This window comes from Kogia breviceps, chromosome 4, assembly GCF_026419965.1.
Source record: "Kogia breviceps isolate mKogBre1 chromosome 4, mKogBre1 haplotype 1, whole genome shotgun sequence".
In the NCBI taxonomy this organism is placed as follows: Eukaryota; Metazoa; Chordata; class Mammalia; order Artiodactyla; family Physeteridae; genus Kogia; species Kogia breviceps.
The window spans coordinates 115,514,492-115,538,746 of NC_081313.1; the positions used below are offsets into that span (position 1 = coordinate 115,514,492).

Here is a 24,255-nt window from a genome sequence, read left to right on the forward strand (position 1 = left end):
TATCATTCGGGCCCCTGGGAACTTTGCACCGGAATGGCAGTGCAGACCAGCAACTGGTGCACAGCTAACCCAAGAAAGCTTGATAAGAAATTAATTCAAGGGACATTAGATATTCTAAACCTTCCTTAATATAAAATGAAGTGTCACCAATAAAGATGTTAAAAAACTAAAAACAAAACAAAAACAGGTTAATTAACCAAATGATTAAAAGGTTAATAAAAAAGTTATTCATAAAAAAATAAAATGAAGTGTCACACATTAGGAGATGAATGAGTAACAAACTTGTTTTGGAACAAAAATAAAGGAAGGCTGGGCCCTGAGCTCAGAATAACCCATAGCATTTACTGTACAAATTCATTACAGCAGGCATTATAGTCATAGCATATTACCTCCTACTGAATACACAAGCACAGGCCTGAAACTCTCCCAAGAGCATAGCAAGAATGATTGCTTTTACCTTGTCTAATACATGAAGGCTAGGAAAAAACCATTCTTTTGGAGATGGGGGGGCATGTGGAGGGGAGAGACAATTATGGCAAAATATTTATTAAAACAGACCGACTCTGGGCTTCCCGGGTGGCACAGTGGTTGAGAGTCTGCCTGACGATGCAGCAGACACGGGTTCGTGCCCGGGTCCGGGAAGATCCCACATGCTGCGGAGTGACTGGGCCCGTGAGCCATGGCTGCTGAGCCTGTGCGTCCAGAGCCTGTGCTTCGCAACAGGAGAGGCCACAACAGTGAGAGGCCCGCGTACCGCCAAAAAAAAAAAAAACAACAACAGACCGACTCTAAGAGTTTATTATCTGTACAGTCACAGAAGTTATCACACCCAAATGTCCATGAAACTCTCTGTAACCCTGCCTCCTTGCTCTGCTTTAGTAGGGGTATAGCTAACTCTATAGACATCTTTTCCCCTTAGTAGGGGCCATCAGCAATTCCACACTCAGTGAGAGTCCTTTTGCCCCTTCTTTTGTTCAACTCTAGTTACTTCCAATTTGAAAGCTTCTAGGAGACGCCTCAAAACCAAAACGGCAGAACGTCTCCGCAGTAAGAACAAAAGTATACCTTCACCCCATTTAAACCTAATCTCTGATATCAGAATAGTCATGCTCAGCAAGTCAAAGAATGATGAATCATGTCTATCCAATGCCCTGACCTTCCTAGGGTATCCAGTGCCCTACTATCAGCAGAGGGTAGAGTGGCAAGCTTTTCTCCCTTCTTTCTTCCTTGCCTCTCTAAAGAAACCTCCCACTCCCAGCAGCATTTAAACTTTGTCCCTGTAGCCTTGCCTGTGCTAAAGTGCTGTTAAAGGGATGTTTTTGTGGGGCAAAAAGGTCTGGGAAAAAGGCCAAGATCTATAGCCACTCTGAACAGAAGATAGAAGTGCTTCAAACTGGCAAAGACAGTATCTGTTCCTGCCAGGATTCTTCTGTCAGTCTACTCTGCAGGTGATTCTATAAACTGTCCCCTAGGAGCTGTTTCCATGTGTACAAACAAAAAGAACTAAGGTCCTTGGAAGAATAGACGTGTCTGTTCTTTACATGGAGGTAGGTCTTAATATGGGTCTAGCAATGTGCTGGCTTGAAAGTAGCCAACTATGGTGTGACTGAAGACAGGTTGAGTGGAGAAACTCTGCGTGTGGGAGTGTTGTTAGCAGACAGTGAAGCAGGGAGGAAAAAGGGAGCAGGCATCTCGGTGGAGGGAGTCTCGCCTTGGTTCCGAAGCTGTAGGATTTGCCGGAGCAAGGCCTTACCTTCTTCCCGGGTCTGAAACAAAGTCAGGCAAATGTGTCAAAATATGTCCAAGGCTTTTCTCAAAAACAGTTTCTAAAATACTGACATACAAAGTTCCACAGAACAAGGTAGCCTTTCCACTCACCCTGTTTTTTTTTTTTTTTTAAATCTTTATTGGAGTATAATTGCTTCACAATACTGTGTTAGTTTCTATTGTACACGAGTCAGCCATATGCATACATATGTCCCGATATCCCCTCCCTCTTGAGCCACGGCAATCAGAGAAGAAAAAGAAATAAAAGGAATACAAATTGGAAGAGAAGAAGTAAAACTGTCACTGTTTGCAGATGACATGATACTATACATAGATAATCCTAAAGATGCCCCCAGAAAACTACTAGAACTAATCTATTAATTTGGTAAGGCTGCAGGTTACAAAATTAATGCACAGAAATCTCTGGCATTCCAATACACCAGCAATGAAAAATCAGAAAGAGAAATTAAGGAAACAATCCCATTTGCCATCACAACAAAAATAATAAAATACCTAGGAATAAACCTGCCTAAGGAGGCAGAAGACTTGTACTCAGAAAACTATTAAACACTGATGAAAGAAATCAAAGATGATTTAAACAGACGGAGAAATAGACCATGTTCTTGGATTGGAAGAATCAATATTGTGAAAATGACTATACTACCCAAAGCAATCTACAGATTGAATGCATACCACTCACCCTCTTAACCACTTTCCACCCCCAGATCATAGTAAAGTCATGTGCTAGAACCTAAACTCCAAACCTTTTACTAAAGAACTGATACTCACATCATTGAATGCACAGCACTTTTGGGCACAAGCTGAAGCTTCATCCCACAGCTTGCACTTAAAATAATACTGGGCCAGATAGCGGAAAGCAGTGCTCTCCTCCAAGTGTTCCACTATTTCCTAGATAAGGAAATCAGGAATGACTGAGGTGACAAGAATAAGATCAGCAACCCAATTCTCATGCTCATGACACATACCCCACATGAATAGATATCTTGGATATATTTGATGTAACATTGGGCTGCCTGTTCTGACTCGGTCAACTGTTCATGAAGCCTACAAAAGAAATTGGTCTTTAAGTATAAATCATATCTCAAAGCAAGCTAGTGATAAAAAGTAAAAGCACACAATTAAGATTAAAAAATGATAATATATAGATAAGTACAAATTTTGACATAAATGACACAGTGGGACCCAGAATAGTATTAGTGCCCAGAGGTGGTGGTAACTTTATCAAAGCTTAGAATCATTACTCTGCTACTGGTGATGGAGGGAAAGTTAGTAAACACTTAAGCTGGATAACATATATTGCAAAAATTCCCTGGTAATACCCTGAGTGAGATTAAAAAAGATACCAAGCAATTCAGATTTTTGGTAAGAATCCAGAAAAGAACTGGCAGGAATTAAATTGCATTTAAGAACCTCTTTCCTTATCATTTCTGAGTTATTCCTTATTTTCCTGGGCCTTATCAGGAGGAGATTAGTACCTAAAGTAGTTTTCCTAGACTGCTCTGACATAAAAATTTCATTTCTTTCAATTCACTCTTGAATTTTCCAAATAGGAAAACAATTCCTCTTCAAAGAGAAGTAGCATTCTCTTGAGGCAAGATGGCTAAATTTCCAGATCAGTAATCATACACTGTGCTACATCCCCTCATTCATGTAGATGATGGATGGGAAGCTCTAGAATGTGCAGGACCCACCTCACCAGAGAAGCCAACAGAAATATCACTAGCGTGTCACTCTTACACTCACTTTGCCAGTTTCACCAGAGCCATCTTTTCCACATCTCCCACAGCATAAGCTCTCCAATAGCACTGTCAAAAAAATAAATAAACTGGTCACTTCAACCACTGCCCCATGTGCCATGACTAATCACATAGAGACTCAGGTCCTGCAAGCCTCCCAGAAGTTCAGACTTGGAGAATACAAAGCATTTTTACTAGATCTGATGGGTCCAGGCTACATACTAATATTCCCACTAATGATGTCAGCCCCACTTTGCTTTATACACCCTATGTGCCTATAAATATTCAGACTTCCCTATGTAGATAGATCCACACGAAGGAAAATTAAGCACAGATAGCTCAACCCCTCATCCAAACAGCAGATTTCCACACAAATTCTCCAGGACCCAATTTCAGATACCTTTTTGGCTTCCACTAGTTGATTGAGTTTCTCATAACATTCTCCTAAAGCGACCAGCATACGAGAATCATTGGGCCTGAGAGGGAAGAGAAATAGGAAATCCAAGCAAAAACTGAAGTCCTCCCTTGAGGAACCACCACCACTATTTCAAAGCTATGAAGGGAATGGGCTGTAATCCAATACTTCATGTAATTATATTATTTTGTGTTCACAATTATACTATTAACATGTTAGTAGAATACACTACATAAAAATGACCAAACAACATATGGCATGTTTAAACTTAGGTCTCTAAGAGTCAAAACCATTCACTGTGATTCTTCAATAGCTATCAAAAGAGAAATAAAAGTGTCAGCCCTTCCCACAACAAACACATCCTCAAGTGGCCCGACTTACCGAAGCTGGTGGGCCCGTCTATAATAATAAAGGCAATAAAATGGCATCTTGAGGATTTCATAGGTCTGCCCAAGGCCATACCAGGCTCTGTAGTCCCGCTTATTGACTTCAATAGCATGCCTAAGAAATGGAAGAGAGACTGGTAAGAGAGCAGAATCAAAGTTAGCAACTTGCAGGCTCAATAGAGACTCCTAAAATCACAACAATCTGCTCCATCTCCCCCTCCAACTAAATGCTCACCTATAAGCCTGAATAGCAGCAGATGTGTTCTTCATTTCCATGTACTCATGTCCCATCAGCGTCCAGGCACCAAGATACCGAGGATTCAATTTCAGTGCTCTCTGGAAATACAAGGCTGCTTTCTCATGCTGAGAACGCAAACTATAATAATTGCCTAATTGAAAAACAAACAAAATATATAAATAACTAGAAAGGCAAAAATAAGTCACTAAAATAGGCAGCATTCCACAGAGTAGGCATGAACCATAACCCATTCCCCCAAAGTCCTTGCAGAAAAGCCAAATTCTACATATGGGCAACATCATCATTCCCTTGGAAAATATATTTTATCTATCACACATTCTGGTTTAAAAAAAACCACCTAACACCACAAAGGTTTTCTTCATTTTATTTCCTCTCGATATAGCATTTATATACATATGTCCTTAATAAAGGGTAGGGAATTCCTAGATAGGTGGTTTTCCAACTATCTTCCTAGGTTTCTAAGGAGGTGCCTAAAGGATTAAAAAGGTAGCACTCTGAACTCCCCTCTTCCACAAGAATCAAGGAAGTTCTATTATCATTGGTCTTAAAAAGAATATATGAAAGATTTTAAGATTCTATAAAAATTTTATTTGAAGAAAGGGAATAAAGGCCATCTTTCTTATACTAACTAGTAAATGGATAAACGAAATGTAGTATATATCCAGACAACGAAATACTTCTCAGCAGTAAAAAGAGAAGAACTACTGACATATGCTGCAACATGGACAAACCTCAAAAAAGAGCTCAGTGAAAAAAGCCAGACAATAAGACTAAATATTCCAAGATTCCACTTAGATGAAATTTCTAGAAAAGGCAAAACTATACAGATAGAAGGCAGATCTGCTGGGGATTGGGAGTAGGACTGACTGCAAATAGACCCAAGGGAACTTTTTGGTATGACAGAGTGTTCTAAACTGTATTATGATTATGGTTACACAACTGTATAAATTAGCAAAAACTCAGTGAACTGTAAACTTAAAATAAGTAAATTTTATGTTATGTAAATTATCCCTCAATAAACCTATTTTTAATATATACCAATAAAATGGACAACCTAGAAGAAATGGACATATTTCTAGAAATGTATAATCTCCCAAGATTAAATCAGGAATAAGTAGAAAATATGAACAGACCAATTACCAGTAATGAAACTGAATCAGTAATTAAACAACTCCCAACAAAAAAAAGTCCAGAACCAGATGGCTTCACAGGTGAATTTTACCAAACATTTAGAAAAGAGCTAACACTTATCTTTTCCAAATTATTCCAAAAAATTGCAGAGGAAGAAATGTTTCCAAACTCATTCTACAAAGCTAGCATCACCCTGATACCAAAACCAAAGATACCACAAAAAAGAAAATTACAGGCCAATATCACTAATGAACGTAGATGAAAAAATCCTCAATAAAGTATTAGCAAACTGAATCCAACAATACGTTAAAAGGATCATACATCATGATCAAGTGGGATTTATCCCAGGGATGCAAGGATGGTTCAATATCTGCAAATCAATCAATGTGATACACCACACTAACAAAATGAAGAATAAAAATTATATGATCATCTTGATACAGAAAAAGCTTTTGACAAAATTCAACATGCATTTATGATAAAAAAAACTCCCCACAAAGTAGGTATAGAGGGAACATCAACATAATAAAGGCCATATATGATAAGCCCATAGCTAACATCATACTCAATGGTGAAAAGCTAAAAACTTTCCCTCTAAGATCAGGAAAAAAATCAAGGATGCCCACTTTTGCCACTTTTTTCAGTGTACTACTAGAAGTCTTAGCCACAGCAATTGGATAAGAAAAAGAAATAGGGGCTTCCCTGGTGGCGCAGTGGTTGAGAATCCGCCTGCCAATGCAGGGGACACGGGTTCATGCCCCGGTCCAGGAAGATCCCACGTGCCACCGAGCGGCTGGGTCCGTGAGCCATGGCCACTGAGCCTGCGCGTCCGGAGCCTGTGCTCCGCAACGGGAGAGGCCACAACAGTGAGAGGCCCGCGTATCACAAAAAAAAAAAAAAAAAAAAAAAAAAAGAAATAAAAGGAATCCAAATTAGAAAGGAAGAAGTAAAACTGCCACTGTTTACAGATGACATGATTCTATACATAGAAAATCCTAAAGATGTCACCAAAAAATTACTAGAGCTCATCAATGAATTCAGTAAAGTTGCACAATACAAAATTAATACAGAAATCTGTTGCATTTCTATACACTAATGACAAACTATCAGAAAGAGAAATTAATGAAACAATCCCATTTACAATTACATCCAAAAAATAAAATACCTAGGAGTAAATCTAATTAAGGAGTTAAAAGACTTGTACTCAGAAAACTATAATACACTGATGAAAGAAACTGAAGACACAAACAGAAAGATATACCTTGTTTATGGATTTGAACAATTAATATTGTTAAAATGACCATACTACCCAAGACAATCTACAGATTCAATGCAATCCCTAACAAAATACCAATGGTGGAACGTCTCTGGTGGTCCAGTGGTTAAGACTCTGTGCTCCCAATGCAGGGGGCCCGGATTTAATCCCTGGTCAGGGAACGAGATCCCGCATGCCGCAACTAAAGATCCCACATGCCACAACAGAAGATCCTGCATGCCACAACAAAGATGTCACACATGGCAATGAATATTCCGTGTGCTGCAACTAAGACCCAGCGCAGCCAAATAAATAAATAAATATTTTTTAAAAAATACCAATGGCATTTTTCACAGAACCAGAACAAATAATCCCAAAATTTGTATGGAAACACAAAAGACCTTGAACAGCCAAAACAATCTTGAGAAAGAAGAACAAAACTGGAAGCATCATATTCCCTGACTTCAGACTATACTACTAAGCTACAGTGATCAAAACAGTATGGTACTAGTCCAGAAACTCACTCACGCACTTATGGTCAATTAATCATGACAAAGGAAGCAAGAATATACAATGAGGAAGAGACAATCTCCAATAAGTGATGCTGGGAAAACTGGACAGCTACATGTAAAAGAATGAAATTAGAACATTTTCTAATACCATATAAAAAAATAAACTCAAAATGGATTAAAGATCTAAATGTAAGACTAGAAACCATTAAAACTCCTAGAAGAAAACAGAGGCAAAACACCCTTTGACAGAAATCATAGCAATATTTTTTTGGATCCATCACCTAAAGCAAAGGAAACAAAAGCAAAAATAAACAAATGTGACCTAATTAGACATAAAAGCTTTCGCACAGCACACAAAACCATCAACTAAACGAAAAGACAGGGACTTCCCTGGTAGCACAGTGGTTAAGAATCCACCTGCCAATGCAGGGGACATGGGTTTGATCCTACATGCCGTGGAACAACTAAACCCATGCACCACAACTACTGAGCCCATGCTCTAGAGCCCACGAGCCACAACTACTGAAGCCTGCGCACCTAGAGCCCGTGCTCCGCAACAAGAGAAGTCACCACAATGAGAAGCCTGTGAACTGCAACGAAGAGTAGCCCTTGCTTGTCACAACTAGAGAAAGCCTGTGCACAGCAACAAAAACCCAGTGCAGCCAAAAATAAATAAATTAATTAAAACAAAACAGAACAAAACAAGAAAACAACTTACTGAATGGGAGAAAATATTTGCAAATGATATCCAAAATATATAAACAGTTCATACAACTTAATATCAAAAAAACAAACAACCCAGTCAAGAAATGGTCAGAAGACCTGATAGACATTTTTCCAAAGAAGACATACAGATGGCCAATAGGCACATGAAAAGATGCTCAATATCATTAATCATCAGAAAAGCAAATCATGGGGCTTCCCTGGTGGCGCAGTGGTTAAGAATCCGCCTGCTGATGCAGGGGACACGGGTTCGAGCCCTGAACCAGGAAGATCCCACATGCCGCAGAGCAACTAAGCTCGTGTGCCACAACTATTGACCCTGTGCTCTAGAGCCCATGAGCCACAACTACTGAGCCCATGCACCACAACTACTGAAGCCCACATGCCTACAGCCCGTGCTCTGCAACAAGAGAAGCCACAGCAATAAGAAGCCCGCACACCACAACGAAGAGTAGCCCCCATTCACCGCAACTAAAAGAAAGCCCACATGCAGCAACAAGGACCCTATGCAGCCAAAAATAAATAATTTTTTTTTAAAGAAAAGCAAATCAAAACCACAATGAGATATCACCTCACAACTGTCAGAATGGCTATCATCAAAAAGATCACAAATAACAAATGTTAGTGAGGATGTGGAGAGAAGGGAACATTTGTACACAGTTGGTAGGAATGTTAATTGGTGCAGCCACTAGGGAGAACAGTATGGAGGTTCCTCAAAAAACTGAAAATAGAACTACGATATGATCTAGCAATTCCACTTCTGGGTATATATCCAAGGAAAACAAAAACACAAATTTGAAAAGATACATGCATCCCAATGTTCACAGCAGTATTATTTACAATAGCCAAGATATGGAAGCAACCTAAGTGTTCATCAACAGAGGAATAGATAAAGAAGATGTGGTATACATACATAATGGACTACTACTCAGCCATTAAAAAGAATGAAATTTTGCCATTTGCAACAACATGGATGGATCTGGAAGGTATTATGCTTAGTGAAATGTCAATTTGAGAAAGACAATCTATTATCACATACGTGGAATCTAAAAAATAAAACAAATGAATGAATATAACAGAAACAGACTCACAGATAAAGAGAACAAACTAGTGGTTACCTATGGGGAGAGGGAAGTGGGGAGGGCAAGACAGGCATAGGGGATTAAGAGGTACAAACTACTACGTGTAAAATAAATAAGCTACAAGGAAATATTGTACAGCACAGGGAATATAGCCAATATTTTATAGAACTTTAAATGGAGTATAATCTATAAAAAACTTGAATCACTATGTTGTACACCTGAAACAAATATAATATTGTAAATCAACTATACCTCAATTTTTTAAAAAAGAAGAGGGCTTCCCTGGTGGCGCAGTGGTTAAGAATCCGCCTGCCAATGCAGGCGACATGGGTTCGAGCCCTGGTCCAGTAAGATCCCACGTGTCGCGGAGCAACTAAGTCCGCGAGCCACAACTACTGAGCCCGCGCGCCTAGAGCCTGTGCTCCACAAGAGAAGCACACATACCGCAACAGAGTAGCCCCTGCTCGCCACAACTAGAGAAAACCTGCGCACAGCAGCGAAGACCCAATGCAGCCAAAAATTAAATAAATGAATAAATTCATTAATAAATAAATAATAAAAATTAAAAAGAAGAAAAAGCAATTCGAGATATACCAAGACTTTGAGGGATTTTTCATGAGATATTGTTGAGTGAGAAAAGTAAAATACAGAGAAATGTGTGTAATATGATCCTACTTTTGTAAGCAAACAGCCCATTAAACCCTGCATATGTGTATGTGTATTTTTCATGTGGTATGGGACATGCTAATAAAAGTATTTTAAAGGAGGAAAGGTGCAGTGAGGGAAAAAAACCTGCACTTTAAAAAATCTCCTTTATGTATAAATTGCATGTGAATAAACTAGATAAAAAGATGGATTTAAATGTATATATACTAATTTACAGAGATAATGATATACTGTCAAACGGAAAAGGCAAATTGCAGAGAAATTATACGATTCCACTTTGGTAAAAAAACAAGTAATAAGATTTCTATATATGTGTTTGTCTTTACTTTTAATTTGTCTAGATTCAGCTGTCAGGTTGATTCAGGAGAAATTATTTATAACAATTGTCTGTATCACTTAAGATCATTCAAGTTCACATTCACCTGGGAAAAAAGCAAGATGGAGGGCTTTATGCCCTATAAAAGGATACCTTTGCTTCTGCCACTGACTCAGACCCAGAGACAGAGGAATAAGCAAACTCTAGGCAGACTGTCCAAAGGTTAACTTCTGTAATAGAATAGGAGAAGTGAAGTAGTGGTAGCAAGGGTATAAGCTTTAGCTGCTAAAGGAGTCAGTATGACAAATGAGATGTTAAGGAAGTCAGAACAGGCAAGTTCTGGGCAAAGATTAAGTAGATGAGATTTTCTGACCAGTTGGAACAGCTAAAATGTACTGAATGATTACAATGTGCTGGGCAACTTACATTGTTATAAGTGCTTTCTATATGTTAAGTTACTTACTCCTCACAATGAATACATGGGAGAAGGTTCTACTGTTATTATCCTTTTATGGATGAGGAAAGTATAGCACATAGAAGTTAAATCCAATGTCACACAGCTAGTTAGTAGCAAAACCAAGATTTAAACTTGGGCAGTTTTGTTGCAGAGTCCAAATCTTAACCATGCTATACTGTAATATATACATATATAAATACACATACATATAGTATTTGTGTGTGTGTGTGTAAAGCTGCCTCTCAGAGACTGTGACTCCAGAAAAGATGCAGAAGGAAGCATTCAATTCACATCAAGACATAACTGCAGAAGCAAGGGCTAAACAAGTAGGAGATTCTTGCCATCACTCTATTCTTAAGTTGTTTCATTCTCTTTCAGGTCCTCAGTTTCTTCTCTTCTCTCTCCACCCTTCTTTCTCCTTTGTGAAAGATGAAATATATTTTTTGTCATATCTAATGTTCCTTTTTCTTGATTTTTAAGATAGGTGGGCTGAATTCAACAAACACTTATTGACCATATGTCAGGAACTTTGCTAGGCATTACAGACACACTGAAGAAAAAACAGTTCATTAAGAAGTTTACCAATCAAACGATTATTTAAAAAACCAGATGGGAATTCCCTGGCAGTCCAGTGGTTAGGACTCCGCATTCTTACTGCCAAGGGCCCGGGTTCAAACCCTGGTCTGGGAACTAAGATCCCGCAAGCCGCAAGGCCTGGCCAAAAAATAAATAAATACATAAAGTAAAAAACCAGAAACTCCTAACGCATTACTCTTCATAGGTACGTATCCTTTGATTTTAACTGGCTTTAAGTTAGTAGGCTAAAAAAAGAACAGTTCATTATCTCCCCTACCTCTATTTCCTTTCTTCAGGTGAAGGACACTGTTATCAATCTGGTTACCCATTCACCAATTCCTGTATGTTCTACTTCCTAAATATCTTCTAAATCTAATCGCCTCTCTTCATTCCTCCTGCCAATACCTCAGCTTGGGCTCTCATCATCTCTAGACTGGATTATTGCAAAAGCCTCCTTGTTGGTCTTGCCCTTTTTCTAATCCTCCCAGCATACTATCTCCAGTTATCATTTGAAAATGAAAATCTAAAAACATTTATCATTCTCTGGTTTAAAATCCTTCAGAAGACTTCTCCTGCCTTAAGAATAAAATCCAAACTTTAAGTAAGGCACAAAAGGCTCTTCAAGATCTGGCCCCATTCATACATTCCCTCCTCCCACACCATGCTTCAGGACACTAAATTATTTCAGGATCACTGTCTGTTTCACACTTCAATGCCTCTGCACTGCAATACCCTTCCCAAGTCAATCCATCTCCTCCTTTGGTGAATTCTTTCACTCCTGCCCATCCTTCAGGTATCACCTTCTCAAGAAGCCTTCCCTAATCAGACTGGATTAGCTACCTTTCCTATGCACTCTCTTAGCATCCTATGTTTACTTCAATCATAACCCTCAACCCACTATATTACAGTTGTTTCTTACTGGTCTTCCTCAGTAGGTAATGGGGTAGGTATTGCAACACAAACCACCGTATCTGGCACTCAGAAGATGTTCAAAAGATGTTTTCTGAATAAACTGGTGTTCCATCCTCACTTTAATGGACTTTATATTTCATTCACAATGTTCTGATATTGAAAAGATCATTTGTTCCTCTTACCTATGTTCCCATAGGATTTTTGTTTTTTTAATATTTATTTCCCATACTAGACTACAACTTCCTAAAGGGCTGTAAATATTTATTGAACGACTGAATTGAAATTCTGTCAGTTTATTAACAACATCCTAACATACAAATGTATGTTCTCAATGCAGTGTCACCAAAGACCCAGGAACAGGGTCTTTCATCTCCAGGAAACTCAGGCTTTCAATCACAACCAACCAAGCTTACTTTTATCCAAGAGTGGCCATTCATCTATTTATGTCAACGGATTATCAGGCCACAGTAGTGTGGCCAAGTACATAGGGCCATGGTTCTCAACCAAGGATGATTCTGACCCCAAGAGGTTATTTGGCATTATCTGCACAACTGGGGGAAGGAGGTTACTGACATCTAGTGGGTAGAGCTGGGTATACTTCTAACACCCTGCAATGTACAGGACAGACCCCCACAAAAGAAATTATCAGACAAAAATGTCAACAGAGCCAAGAGTGAGACACCCAGATACAGAAAAAGATACACTCTCATCTCTTTTCATAGGATTGGAAATTCTTACAAACATTTTAGTAATATTAGTAAGTTTAAAATACACGTGCTTTGGGACCTCCCTGGTGGTCCAGTGGTAAAGAATCTGCCTTCCAATGCAGGTGATGTGGGTTCGATCCCTGGTCAGGGAACTAAGATCCCACATGACACGGGGCAATTAAGTCGCACACCACAACTACTGAGCCTGAGTGCTGCAAACTAGAGTACAAGAGCTCTGAAGCCCGCGCGCCACAACTACAGAGCCCATGCACTCTGGAGCCCACGCGCTCTGGAGCCCACGCACCACAACTAGAGAGAAGCCCGCGTGCCACAACAGAGTCCACGCTGCAACAGAAGATTCTGCATGCCTCAACAAAGACCCTGAGTGTCGCAACTAAGACCCAACACAGCCAAAAAATAAATAAAAATAAATAAATAAAATAATAATTTAAAAATACAGGGGCTTCCCTGGTGGCGCAGTGGTTAAGAATCCACCTGCCAATGCAGGGGACATGGGTTCGAGCCCTGGTCCAGGAAGATCCCACATCCGCGGAGCAACTAAGCCTGTGTGCCACAACTACTGAAGCCCACGTGCCTAGAGCCCGTGCTCTGCAACAAGAGAAGCCACCACAATGGGAAGCCCGCGCACCACAACGAAGAGTTGCCCCCGCTCACCACAACTAGAGAAACCCGCGTGCAGCAATGAAGACCCAACGCAACCAAAAATAAAATAGATAAAATAAATAAATTTATTTTAAAAAAAAACATATATATATATATATATATATATATAAAATACACACATTTTTGATCCAGCCTTTCACTGCAAGGAACTAATTAAACAGAAATAGTTGCATAAACATGCAAAAATAAATATATACATACAAAGATGTTTCCTGAAGCAATTTTTATGTTAACGCTAGCCACAACTTATACAATAGAAAATGATTAAATAAAAATAATGGCACATCTATATAATAAAATACTAAATAGCCATCAAAAATAATATAATACAACTCTGTATGTACTAGCATGAAAAGATGGAAAAGATATATTGTTAGGTTAAAAAAAAGGACATTACAAAGCAGTGTGTATAATGATACAGTTTTTGCAAGCAAACCATACACACACACATACACCATTTTTAGTACTCAAACACACATACACCATTTATAGTACTCACACAGAAAAATATTCTGGAGTCATATCCACCAATCTTGGGGGTGGGATTACAGTGATCCTTCACATTCTATTGTATATAATTTTGTTACCTTTGACACTTATTTTTTTTGGCTGTGCTGTGAGGCATGCAGGAATGCAGGATCCCAGTACCCCGACCAGACATTGAACCCGTGCCCCCTGCAGTGGATTCGCGGAGTCCTAACCACTGGACTGCCATGGAATTCCCTTTTTTTCTTTTGACACTTTTATATTATTTTTATTTTTACATTTGGATTACTTACAATAAAGGTAAAAAAAGAAAAAAAGTGGTGACTCTTACCAATTACACAGCATGTTTCTACACGATATTTATCAATCTCACAGAGGTTGTGAGCCAGATAACTCAACTCAGATTTCATGCTCTGAAAGAAAAGAAAGACAATCTAAGCATGAAAAAGGAACCCCTACATAATTTTTCTTGTAGCTAATGCTACTAGGTGACAATCCAACCCAGGAGATCAAAGCACAAAAGAGCTTAAGTCCAAGCAAAGGAAGGAGCTCACCCTGACATAAAGAAGGTTAGAGAATGTGTCCATATTTTCAATCCTGTAAGGGTCTTGTTTCCTTAGCTCATTAAAAATAGAGAGGGCTTTGTCGATATCTGCAGAAAGAAGACAGAGAGTTCAGAAAACAACACAGCGCTACCTTCAGGGTTTGATGGTATTTCGTTGTCCTTATTCACTCACCTCTGATATTGTGATACGCAACTGCAATTTGGGAAACAATATATGAGCTCTTAGAGAAGCCCACATCAATGAGATTCTGATACTTTTGCAGGGCCTCCTCTATCAACTGCAACTCTGTGTATATATGAGCCAGAAAAAACTCTTTCATCCAGGTGTCTGGCAAAGACAGGAACTTCAGCTTGCAGCAGGAGAGAGAGGAACACACTTAATATACTTTGACCTTTCTCCCAAACGAACATCAAGGAACTATCTTTATTGTCTAAAAGAATTTATCACCAAAATTTTATTAGAGTACCTAATAATGAACACAGGGCAGTTCAATTAAGTGAATAGGACTTACAAGCACAATAGGGAGGAATGGTCTAGCTGGGGACAGCTTCAAAGAAACGATAGGATTTGAGGCGAGCCTTGGAGGATGGGTAAAAACTGAATAGAAAAAGGGAGAGGAAGAGAAAAAAGACAACATTCTAGGTAAGAACAACAAAAATAGAGGAAAAACAGTCATGATGAGTGTGGGTAAATAGAATGAGGCAACTAGCTCAATTTGAGGGGAGGCTGTGTGTTGGGAAGTAGTGGAAAAATAAGACTGAATTGATAGGGTGGGTCCTATGCTGCAACAGGAAATGGGATGCAACAGGAAACCACTGCAGTTTTTGACAGAAGAATGATATGATGACATGGGTGCTTTAAGAATAAGTTTCAAAACAGTATGTCAGATGGCTTGGAAATGGGAGTATAAAAATGGGAAAGCTAGATAGAAAGTATTTATTACTTTTAAGCAATCCAAACTTGAGATGATAACCAAGACAGCAAAGGAAACCAAGAAAAAGAGATGCAGACAAGAAGGTAACCATGGCAATGTCTGGCGACTGACTAGATAAAGGGAAATAAGAGAAAGGAAAGAGACAAAATATGACTCTGAGGCGTCAAGACTGGGTGCATCCTGAGCAACAGAGATACAACTGAGAGTCCATCAAGTTGGGAGGAAGAAAGAGAATTTGGTAGGCAAGATGAGAAATTTGGTTTTGCATATTCTGAGTTCAGAGATAAAACAAACTTTCAATGAAAGTCTAGTAGGCAGTCAGAGATAGGTAAATACAAGTAAACCAAGATTAAGATTTCAGACACAAATGTAGTAGCATGTATCACTATTGGGGAAAATCAACCAGCCCTTGGTCCTTCAGAGCCAACAAAAGGGAGTGTGTTGTTGCTTCTATTAACTATTGAAGAACAGCAAAATAAACTTTGTAGACAATGTTCTCTAACAATGACTAATGAAACAATACAGTTTATAAAGCAATTTCATATACACTATTTCATTAACAAATCTCTAAATCTCAACAGAGACCTATGACAGCTCAAAAGAAACATTAAAAATGTTTTTAATTCAATTCTTGATATCAGAGAAATCGTTCCTATAGCATATTTGGAATTAGGAGAGAAACTATAATAACATTTAATCTATAAAACAAGCTACAGTAAAACTAGAATGTGAAAACGTGAATAAGAAAAGATATTCTAAGTCAACTGAATGCAAATGCAACAGCAACTACCAAACAAGATCTAGACATTAGTCTTTCAAATAAAGACCTAAATCCCAACAGTGAAAGAGACTAGAGAAGGAACAAAGAGGTAGCTATAATGAAAGGTTTAGCAAAACTTTCTCCCCCTACCCCATTATTAAAGAATTACATAAGACTTGAAACAGAAGATTTTTCACATAGCTCATCTCAATTTACCATCTCCTTGTCTGTAATCAAGTTACAGAGTTCTAGCCAGGCTCCCCAATGCAAAGGCAAAACATGAGTAGCCTCCACAAACACATCAATGGCCTCTTTCACCAAGTCCAGCTTTCGAAGCACCACACCATACCTAGGAAAGAAGGGAACGATCACAGAAGTTAACAACATCTCCCCTCTACTCAGAAGAATATCTCACGTAAGTTCCAAATTACTATAACACTTACAGATAAAGGCCAAATCCATCAAGTTCCCGAGCCTGGTGTTTTTTGCTGAGCTCCACTCTCAATTCTCTGAGAGCCTCATTTTTCACTTGACCTTTCTCCAGGGGGCCTAGGAAAGAAACAGAGTTTCTGATCTAAGGGTAGACTGCTGTTTTTCATTTCATAGACCTAGATACTCCCTTTGGCATCAACCAAAGTTACACCTGGAACTTCCAGCAAATACTCACAAGTGGCCAATGACATCTTACACAGTTCATTTACTTTATTATAGAAACTGCAACTGATAACTGGTCTGCAGTCATATTTTGTTAGGCCCACACAGGTTTTTAAAAATCTGAATTAATTATCAATGTTTAAAAATCAGAAGCCTCAACTAAAAATCTACATTTCCAGGTTCAGGTTGCAGGGAACAGGGTAGGGCCAGCGGAAGAAAGCCCCTGACAACACCAGGCCCACATTCCCACAGGGCAACCCTCAGAGGGAGTTGGGTGACGACCAGCCAGTTGTGCTCTCCAATTTGCAGACTCCTCCTCAGTCCACTTCCCATGTTTATATTACCTGCCTGGCTCCTATAGGCATTACAGAGTTTGCAACCTCTGTTTTAGTCCAAAAGGCAAGAGAAAGAAATTCATACCTAGGCTATCAACTGTTTCATCATCCTTCTTCTTTTCTCCAGACTGTAAGAGAAAATCAATAAATAGGTCTTTTTTCCGCTTATTCTGAAACTTGTAGCAGCCTCATTCGACCTAAAGGGTACAAGTCCAACCAAAATGACATCTACTATTGGTCACTAATTTTAAACAAGTATTCAGGGGCTCCCACTGGCCAAATCTGGAATAATCTGAGTACCAAAATGATAAAGTGAAGTAATGAATTATAAACAATTAAAAATATAGGAATTCTTGAGTCCATACTGATACTAGATAAATACATAAATAAGTGGAGAAGGGGAAGACAGGCTCTTGCTTAGAGTAGAATTTACTACTCGAGAGTACTGGAGTAGAAAATCGTCATTTTGCAACATTATAATAAAGAATACTTCAGGCAAAAATTAACAATGAATTTCTTGACTAATGATTATTTAGGTTTTTTATTTTTTTGGCTATTACAAAAAACCCTTCAATGAACCGCCCTGTACATATATATATCCTTGTGCACATATTGAAGTATTTCTATTGGACAAGTTAAGTTTCTTAAAGAAGAATTGTTTGGGCATAGTATTTCAAATCGACATAATCTGCCCGGAGCAGCGGCCCACACATGTCGGGGCCCGGGTTTCATCTCCCCATACCAAGGAGTGGGTGGGCTGAGGCCCCAGTGGTTCTGGGCGCCAAATCTCACCCACAGGCACGCCAACCAAACCAACGCCAAACTACTTTTACTCCTGAAACAGACGGTCTACTGACCCAAACTTTTGTCAATAATGAATATTACCAATATTTTTATATTTTCTTTCACACCATCTTTTATTTTTTTTTACTTTACTTATGATGTATTCTTTATTATTGCTAAGTATTTATAAAGTACATTCATCAAGTAGACTTTTGCTAAACTATTTGAAGATTAAACTTTTGCTACTGGGATTCTAAATATGGATGCTTCACTGACAGCAGAATGACATCTTAAAATGGCCCTCACCAGATATCTAGAATACATGTACAGGAAATAGGCTTTCTTGCTATTGCAGCCATGCAGGAAATGTGCTGCCCGATCATACTCTTTAACGTCAAAGTAGGCCTTGGCCAGAGTGTAAGCATCCATATCCTGGGCATCCTCCTAAAAAAGAGACAAGTTTATGTAAGTGGTTAGGAACAGGATAACAAAAGTTCAATCCAAGAATATTCATTAATTTCAAGATGTAAGAAAAAATAATTATTTTCCTCCTCCCCAAAACCTAATACTGGGGCTTCTCTGGTGGCGCAGTGGTTGAGAGTCCGCCTGCCAATGCAGGGGACACGGGCTTGTGCCCCGGTCCGGGAAGATCCCACATGCCGTGGAGCAGCTAGGCCCGTGACCCATGGCCACTGAGTCTGCGCGTCCGGAGCCCGTGCTCTGCAACGGGAGAGGCCACAACAGTGAGAGGCCCGCGTATCGAGAAAAAAACAAACAAACAAAAAAAACCAACCAAAACCTGATACTTATTTATTAGTTTATGAAGTAAGGTCATAGAACACTTTTTCAAAATAAAAGTTTGGGGAAAAATATTAAAAATATTAAAATTTTAAAAACTAACCCAATGCACTCAGAAACTTTTATTGTTTCTGCAAAAAAACAAACTTTTATTGTTTCTGGAAATTGCATATGCTTTAGTGTTAGGGACTTGGATTTAAATTCTGACTCCTTGATTTCCTGGTTTTAAGACATTAGTAGGGAACTTACTTCGCTTCTCTGAGTATTCACTTCTTCATCTGTAAAATGGAGCCAGTAATACAGATTTGATATGAGGAAAAAGTGAAAAAGTCATGAAAAATGTCTAGCATTAATATCTGACATTCCTTTCCTTCGGCAGACTTTTAAATTTTCACATAAATGCAACATGCTGTGGAATTACTTATACTTTTTGTACTTCAAGAAAGTTTTTTTTTTTTTTTTTTTTTTGCGGTATGCGGGCCTCTCACTGTTGTGGCCTCTCCCGCTGCGGAGCACAGGCTCTGGACGCGCAGGCTCAGCGGCCATGGCTCACGGGCCCAGCCGCTCCGCGGCATGTGGGATCTTCCCGGACCGGGTCACGAACCTGTGTCCCCTGCATCGGCAGGTGGACTCTCAACCAGTGCGCCACCAGGGAAGCCCTTCAAGAAAGTTTTGACATGTTAGTATTGTAAAAACAAACAACAAAAAAACACAGCTATAATTCTCTACGTAAAAAAAAAAAGAAAAAAGAAAGAAATGATGCACATTTGAGGTAAAAACATACAATCTTCCCAAATTCTAAGGATAAGTTGATTAAAACTTTAGTAATTTCATTCTCCTCATCCTTCATGTCCAAATATTACCAGCACAAAACTGGAACCAAAATTATGTTCAATATTTTCTTCATTGGATGAACATGTCCTAAATATGGCCATTCAGCTTAGGATTCTGGTGGCCCTTTTCACGTACACTCACCATTTACTTATTTCTTCTCCTGCCTCTCTCACCTGCATTGTATCTTTTGGATTAAGGAACATTCATTGTTTTTAAGTGTGTGTGTGTGTGTGTGTGTGTGTGTGTGTGTGTGTGTGTGTGGTTGGTGGGGGTGGCAATCAAGAAATGGCATCTTCAGGAAAAATAAAATGGATTATGATAAAGATCTTTCAGATGACACAGACTATGTAAACATATGTACTACAGATCATACATAAAATGTATTACTATCTCATTTAATTTTCTCAATATCCCCACAAAATAAATACTATTATCCACAGATGGGGAAAACTGTGGCTCAGGAAGTTAATTAAGTTACCAAAAGTCACTAGTATGGTTGAGATTTGAACCCAGAGCTGTCTGGATCCAAAATCAATTTCGTGCTGTTGTATTGGGTTGGCCAAAAAGTTCATTCGGTTTTTTCCATTAGATGGCTCTAGTAGTGCTTAGTTGTCTTTAACTTCACTTGAAACAATTTTGTTACAGTGTATTGTGACACCTGTCATATCGGGGTTAATTTTTTACAAAACTTATCAAAGCTGGTGAACTTTTGTGTAGCCATTTTAATTTTGAAGTTGGAAGGAAAAAAAGCAACATTTTCCGCATATTATTCTTTATTATTTCAAGAAAGGTAAAAACGCAACTGAAACGCAAAAAAAGATTTGTACAGTGTATGGAGACGGTGCTGTGACTGATCGAACGCGTCAAAAGTGGTTTGCGAAGTTTCGTGCAGATTTCTCGCTGGATGAGGCTGCATGGTTGGGTAGACCAGTTGAAGTTGACAGCGGTCAAATTGAGACATTAATTGAGAACAAGCAACGTTATACCATGCAGGAGATAGCTGACATACTCAATATATCCAAATCAAGAGTTGAAAATCATTTGCACCAGCTTGGTTATGTGAATTGCTTTGATGTTTGGGTTACACTTAAGTTAAGCGGAAAAAAAACCTTCTTGACCGTTTTTCCGCATGTGTTTTCTCTCTTAAACGCAATGAAAACGTTCCGTTTTTAAAACAATTGTGACGGGCGATGAAAAGTGTATAGATACGGTACAATAATGTGGAACGGAAGAGATCGTGAAGCAAGCGAAATGAACCACCATCAACCACACCAAAGGCCGGTTTTCATCCAAAGAAGGTGATGTTGTGTATATGGTGCGATTGGAAAGGCGTCCTCTATTATGAGCTCCTTCCGGAAAACCAAACAATTAATTCCAACGAGTACTGCTCCCAGTTAGACCAACTGAAAGCGGCACTTGACGAAAAGCCTTCAGAATTAGTCAACAGAATACTAATCTCCCATCAGGATAACGCACGACTGCATGCTTCTTTGATGACCAGGCAAAAACTGTTACAGCTTGGCTGGGAAGTTCTGATTCAACTGCTGTATTCACCAGACATTCATTGCACCTTTGGATTTCCATTTATTTAGGTCTTTACAAAATTCTCTTAATGGAAAAAATTTCAATTCCCTGGAAGACTGTAAAAGGCACCTGGAACAGTTCTTTGCTCAAAAAGATAAAAAGTTGGGCTTCCCTGGTGGCGCTGTGGTTGAGAGTCCGCCTGCCAATGCAGGGGACACGGGTTCGTGCCCTGATCCGGGAAGATCCCACATGCTGCGGAGCGGCTAGGCCCATGAGCCATGGCCGCTGAGCCTGTGCGTCCCTCCGGAGCCTGTGCTCCGCAGCGGGAGAGGCCGCAACAGTGAGAGGCCCGCAAAAAAAAAAAAAAAAAAAAGATAAAAAATTTTGGTAAGATGGAATTATGAAGTTGCCTAAAAAATGTGAGAAGGTAGTGGAACAGTGAATACGTTGTTCAATAAAGTTCTTGGTGAAAATGTGATTTGTATTTTTATTTAAAAACCTAAGGAACTTTTTGGCCAAACCAATAGAAACCTTTGACGCTTCTCCTCGTTATGAATAGTGTCTAGGTTGAGTTAGAAAACCTAAAAGGCTGAAATCTTAAGCAAGGATTGTTTACTAATCTCTCCAGCTTAAGTAAGAGCACCACTAAGTCTTTCAAAACTCAGCAAAAACATACAGATAAAATCGCTTAAAACACCCAGCTCTTTGAATGCTTCAATTTCCTCTACAAACATCCCTGCTAAGCAGTATGCTCCCTTCCGGTGACAGGGCACTCAGTATCTCTTCTGATGATGGGGAGCACTCACTGTGAAGACGTGCTTACCTCTGTAATAGGTGGCGGCGGCTGCAGCTCGGACAGAGACAACGCCGGGAGGGAGAAGGCCAACTCCGCAGACCTGGAACACCCACACAAACTAAATCAGCTCAAGACCCCCAAGGCCGAGGATCCAAGCTCGGTCCCCTCGGACTCCGACATCTTACCATTTGCTACTGTGCAGTAAGCCCCGCTCCCGGGTAAGGCCCGCGATAAGTAGCAGCTGCTTTTTAATTTCCCGCAAATTTGAGAAATCGCCGCTCGATGACAGGGCGGGGACCACGGCAGCCGACACTGCCACCGAGACTACAGAGGAGCTTGCAGCCATTTTCTAGTCTTGGCCACCCCAGCCAATCACCAGCGAAAATACTGGCTGCCCCGCCTCACCAAAAACGTCTGTCTGTTATTGGCACGCTCTTGCTCCAGAAAAACCAATCAGAAATCTGCCTTCTTGGAACGTCAGCAAGAGGCGGGGAGGGAAGAGGCAATTACTTCTCCGACTGGCGAAGAACTAGTGGGGCGCGAAAGTTAGAACAAGAGTGGGGATAGCCACGACTTCTGGGCGGGGCAGAGAGGAATGAGTGATTGGGAAGGTGACTTGGGAAGCTAGGATTGGGAATACGGGCAAGAGAGTGCAGAATGATGTGACTGGACGAAAGATAAGAGTGTAGTTCATGGGCAGATTCTGTGCCGCTATGACATAGTGTTGTATGTGTGTAGCAAGGATGTCTGGTATCCTCTAGATTTTTTCTTAAAGAAGTAAGTTGTATTGCCACAGGTGGAGAACTCTTCCTCTTTACCCACCTTTTTCTTACCCCGGGGGAGGGGGGAGGGTAACTAACATTTATTGAGGGCTTACCTTGTTACAGGTTCTGTACTTTTACATACATAATCTGGTTTAACCATTAAAACAGCTCTATGATATTGCATCATCCCAGTTTTACAGATGAAGAAAACGAAAGCTCAGAGTTTGCATCACTCTTCCAAGGAGAATGTTTAGATTATAACCCAGCTCTGACTCCAAAACCCAGAGTTCTTAAACACTACATGAACATTTTCAACCTTGTTTTGTTTTTAACCCTTTCATAGTAATATATGGTTTTACCAACACCCTTGGGAATGTTTTGAACCCATTCTTTGGGTGTTATATAGAAGTGATTTTAAGTAAATCATGTTGTTTAGATTAACATGTATTATTAAAGATTGTATTCTAAAGTCAACTTTATCGCAACATACTATACAGTGCATGAAGGCAAAAAAATTCTACTTTTTTCTTGTTTCATAAGTGTTGCACACTTTGTATTTGTTTTAAATTTATAATTTAGGAAAAAATGATTTGTTAGCAAATACAAAAATTACAGTATATCATACATCTACTCATGTGCATCTATGTATATATATTTGTATATATATACTGAATATAAACTGAATAAATACTGACACATAGAATGAAATGTAACTGTTTATGGCATTATAGATAGATAGATAGAACTTTTATTTGTTTAGAATTCTTACATTTGCCTTTTAAAATGTTATTGTTCATTTTTATAATTGTAATTTTATAGTTTTTATGTTTTGTCTTTAAAGTTTTTATGTTTTGTCTTCCCAGACCAGGGATTGAACCCGTGTCCCCTGCCTTGGCAGGGGGATTCCGAACCACTGAGCCACCAGGGAAGCCCATTGTGGATAAATTTTTAAAGTATATATAACTTAAAATAAAACACTACAACAGTCAAATCCACCACGGAGGCTTCCAGTGTTCAGCTGAGTAATACAGCTGACCCTTGAACAACATGGGTTAGAACTGTGCAGATCCACTTATATGCAGATTTTTTCAATAAATACATATACGTGGGCTTCCCTGGTCTGGGAAGATCCCACATGCTGTGGAGCAACTAAGCCCGTGCGCCACAACTACTAAGCCTGCGCTCTAGAGCCCGTGAGCCACAACTACTGAGCCCATGTGCCACAACTACTGAAGCCCGTGTGCCTAGAGCCCGTGCTCCGCAACAAGAGAAGCCACCGCAGTGAGAAGCCCGCGCACCGCAACGAAGAGTCGCCCCTGCTCTCTGCAACTAGAGAAAGCCCACGGGCAGCAATGAAGACCCAATGCAGCCCCCCCAAAAAAGAAGTTATACTCAGATTTTTGACTGGGGGGTGGG

General features: G+C 39.5%; 1 protein-coding gene and 1 non-coding gene across 3 annotated transcripts; both read right to left on the minus strand.

Moving 5' to 3' along the window:
- Positions 1 to 780: 780 nt before the first annotated feature.
- CDC23 (cell division cycle 23) lies at positions 781 to 22,451 on the minus strand. Of its 2 annotated transcripts, none has more exons than XM_059061270.2 (16): positions 22,261 to 22,451; positions 22,103 to 22,175; positions 18,430 to 18,567; positions 17,426 to 17,468; positions 16,795 to 16,900; positions 16,568 to 16,700; positions 14,829 to 15,006; positions 14,646 to 14,743; positions 14,423 to 14,504; positions 4,561 to 4,714; positions 4,321 to 4,440; positions 3,925 to 4,000; positions 3,532 to 3,593; positions 2,754 to 2,832; positions 2,557 to 2,676; positions 781 to 1,766 (listed from the first exon to the last, which is right to left on the minus strand). In XM_059061270.2, exons 1-16 carry the CDS (start codon positions 22,419 to 22,421, stop codon positions 1,596 to 1,598), a joined length of 1,794 nt encoding a protein of 597 aa, XP_058917253.1. In that variant the 5' UTR covers positions 22,422 to 22,451; the 3' UTR covers positions 781 to 1,595. The 2 variants fall into 2 exon arrangements, with proteins under 2 accessions (XP_058917253.1, XP_066887820.1); XM_067031719.1 differs by lacking the exon at positions 781 to 1,766 and adding an exon at positions 1,899 to 1,996 and having other exon boundaries at positions 22,261 to 22,430.
- Positions 18,050 to 18,168, minus strand: LOC131756514 (small nucleolar RNA ACA64). The gene has a single exon (XR_009335687.1). It is a non-coding gene; the product is annotated as a small nucleolar RNA ACA64 (small nucleolar RNA).
- Positions 22,452 to 24,255: the final 1,804 nt, after the last annotated feature.

Bases quoted from the DNA above. Each gene is read 5' to 3' on its own strand.
- CDC23 (XM_059061270.2), bottom strand. From the start codon at position 22,421: ATGGCTGCAAGCTCCTCTGTAGTCTCGGTGGCAGTGTCGGCTGCCGTG. The intron at 18,568-22,102 runs GTAAGCACGTCT...TCTCTTTTTTAG, and splicing joins CGCCGCCACCTATTACAGAG to GAGGATGCCCAGGATATGGA. The intron at 4,001-4,320 runs GTAAGTCGGGCC...CTTCCCTCTCAG, and splicing joins AGACGGGCCCACCAGCTTCG to GCCCAATGATTCTCGTATGC.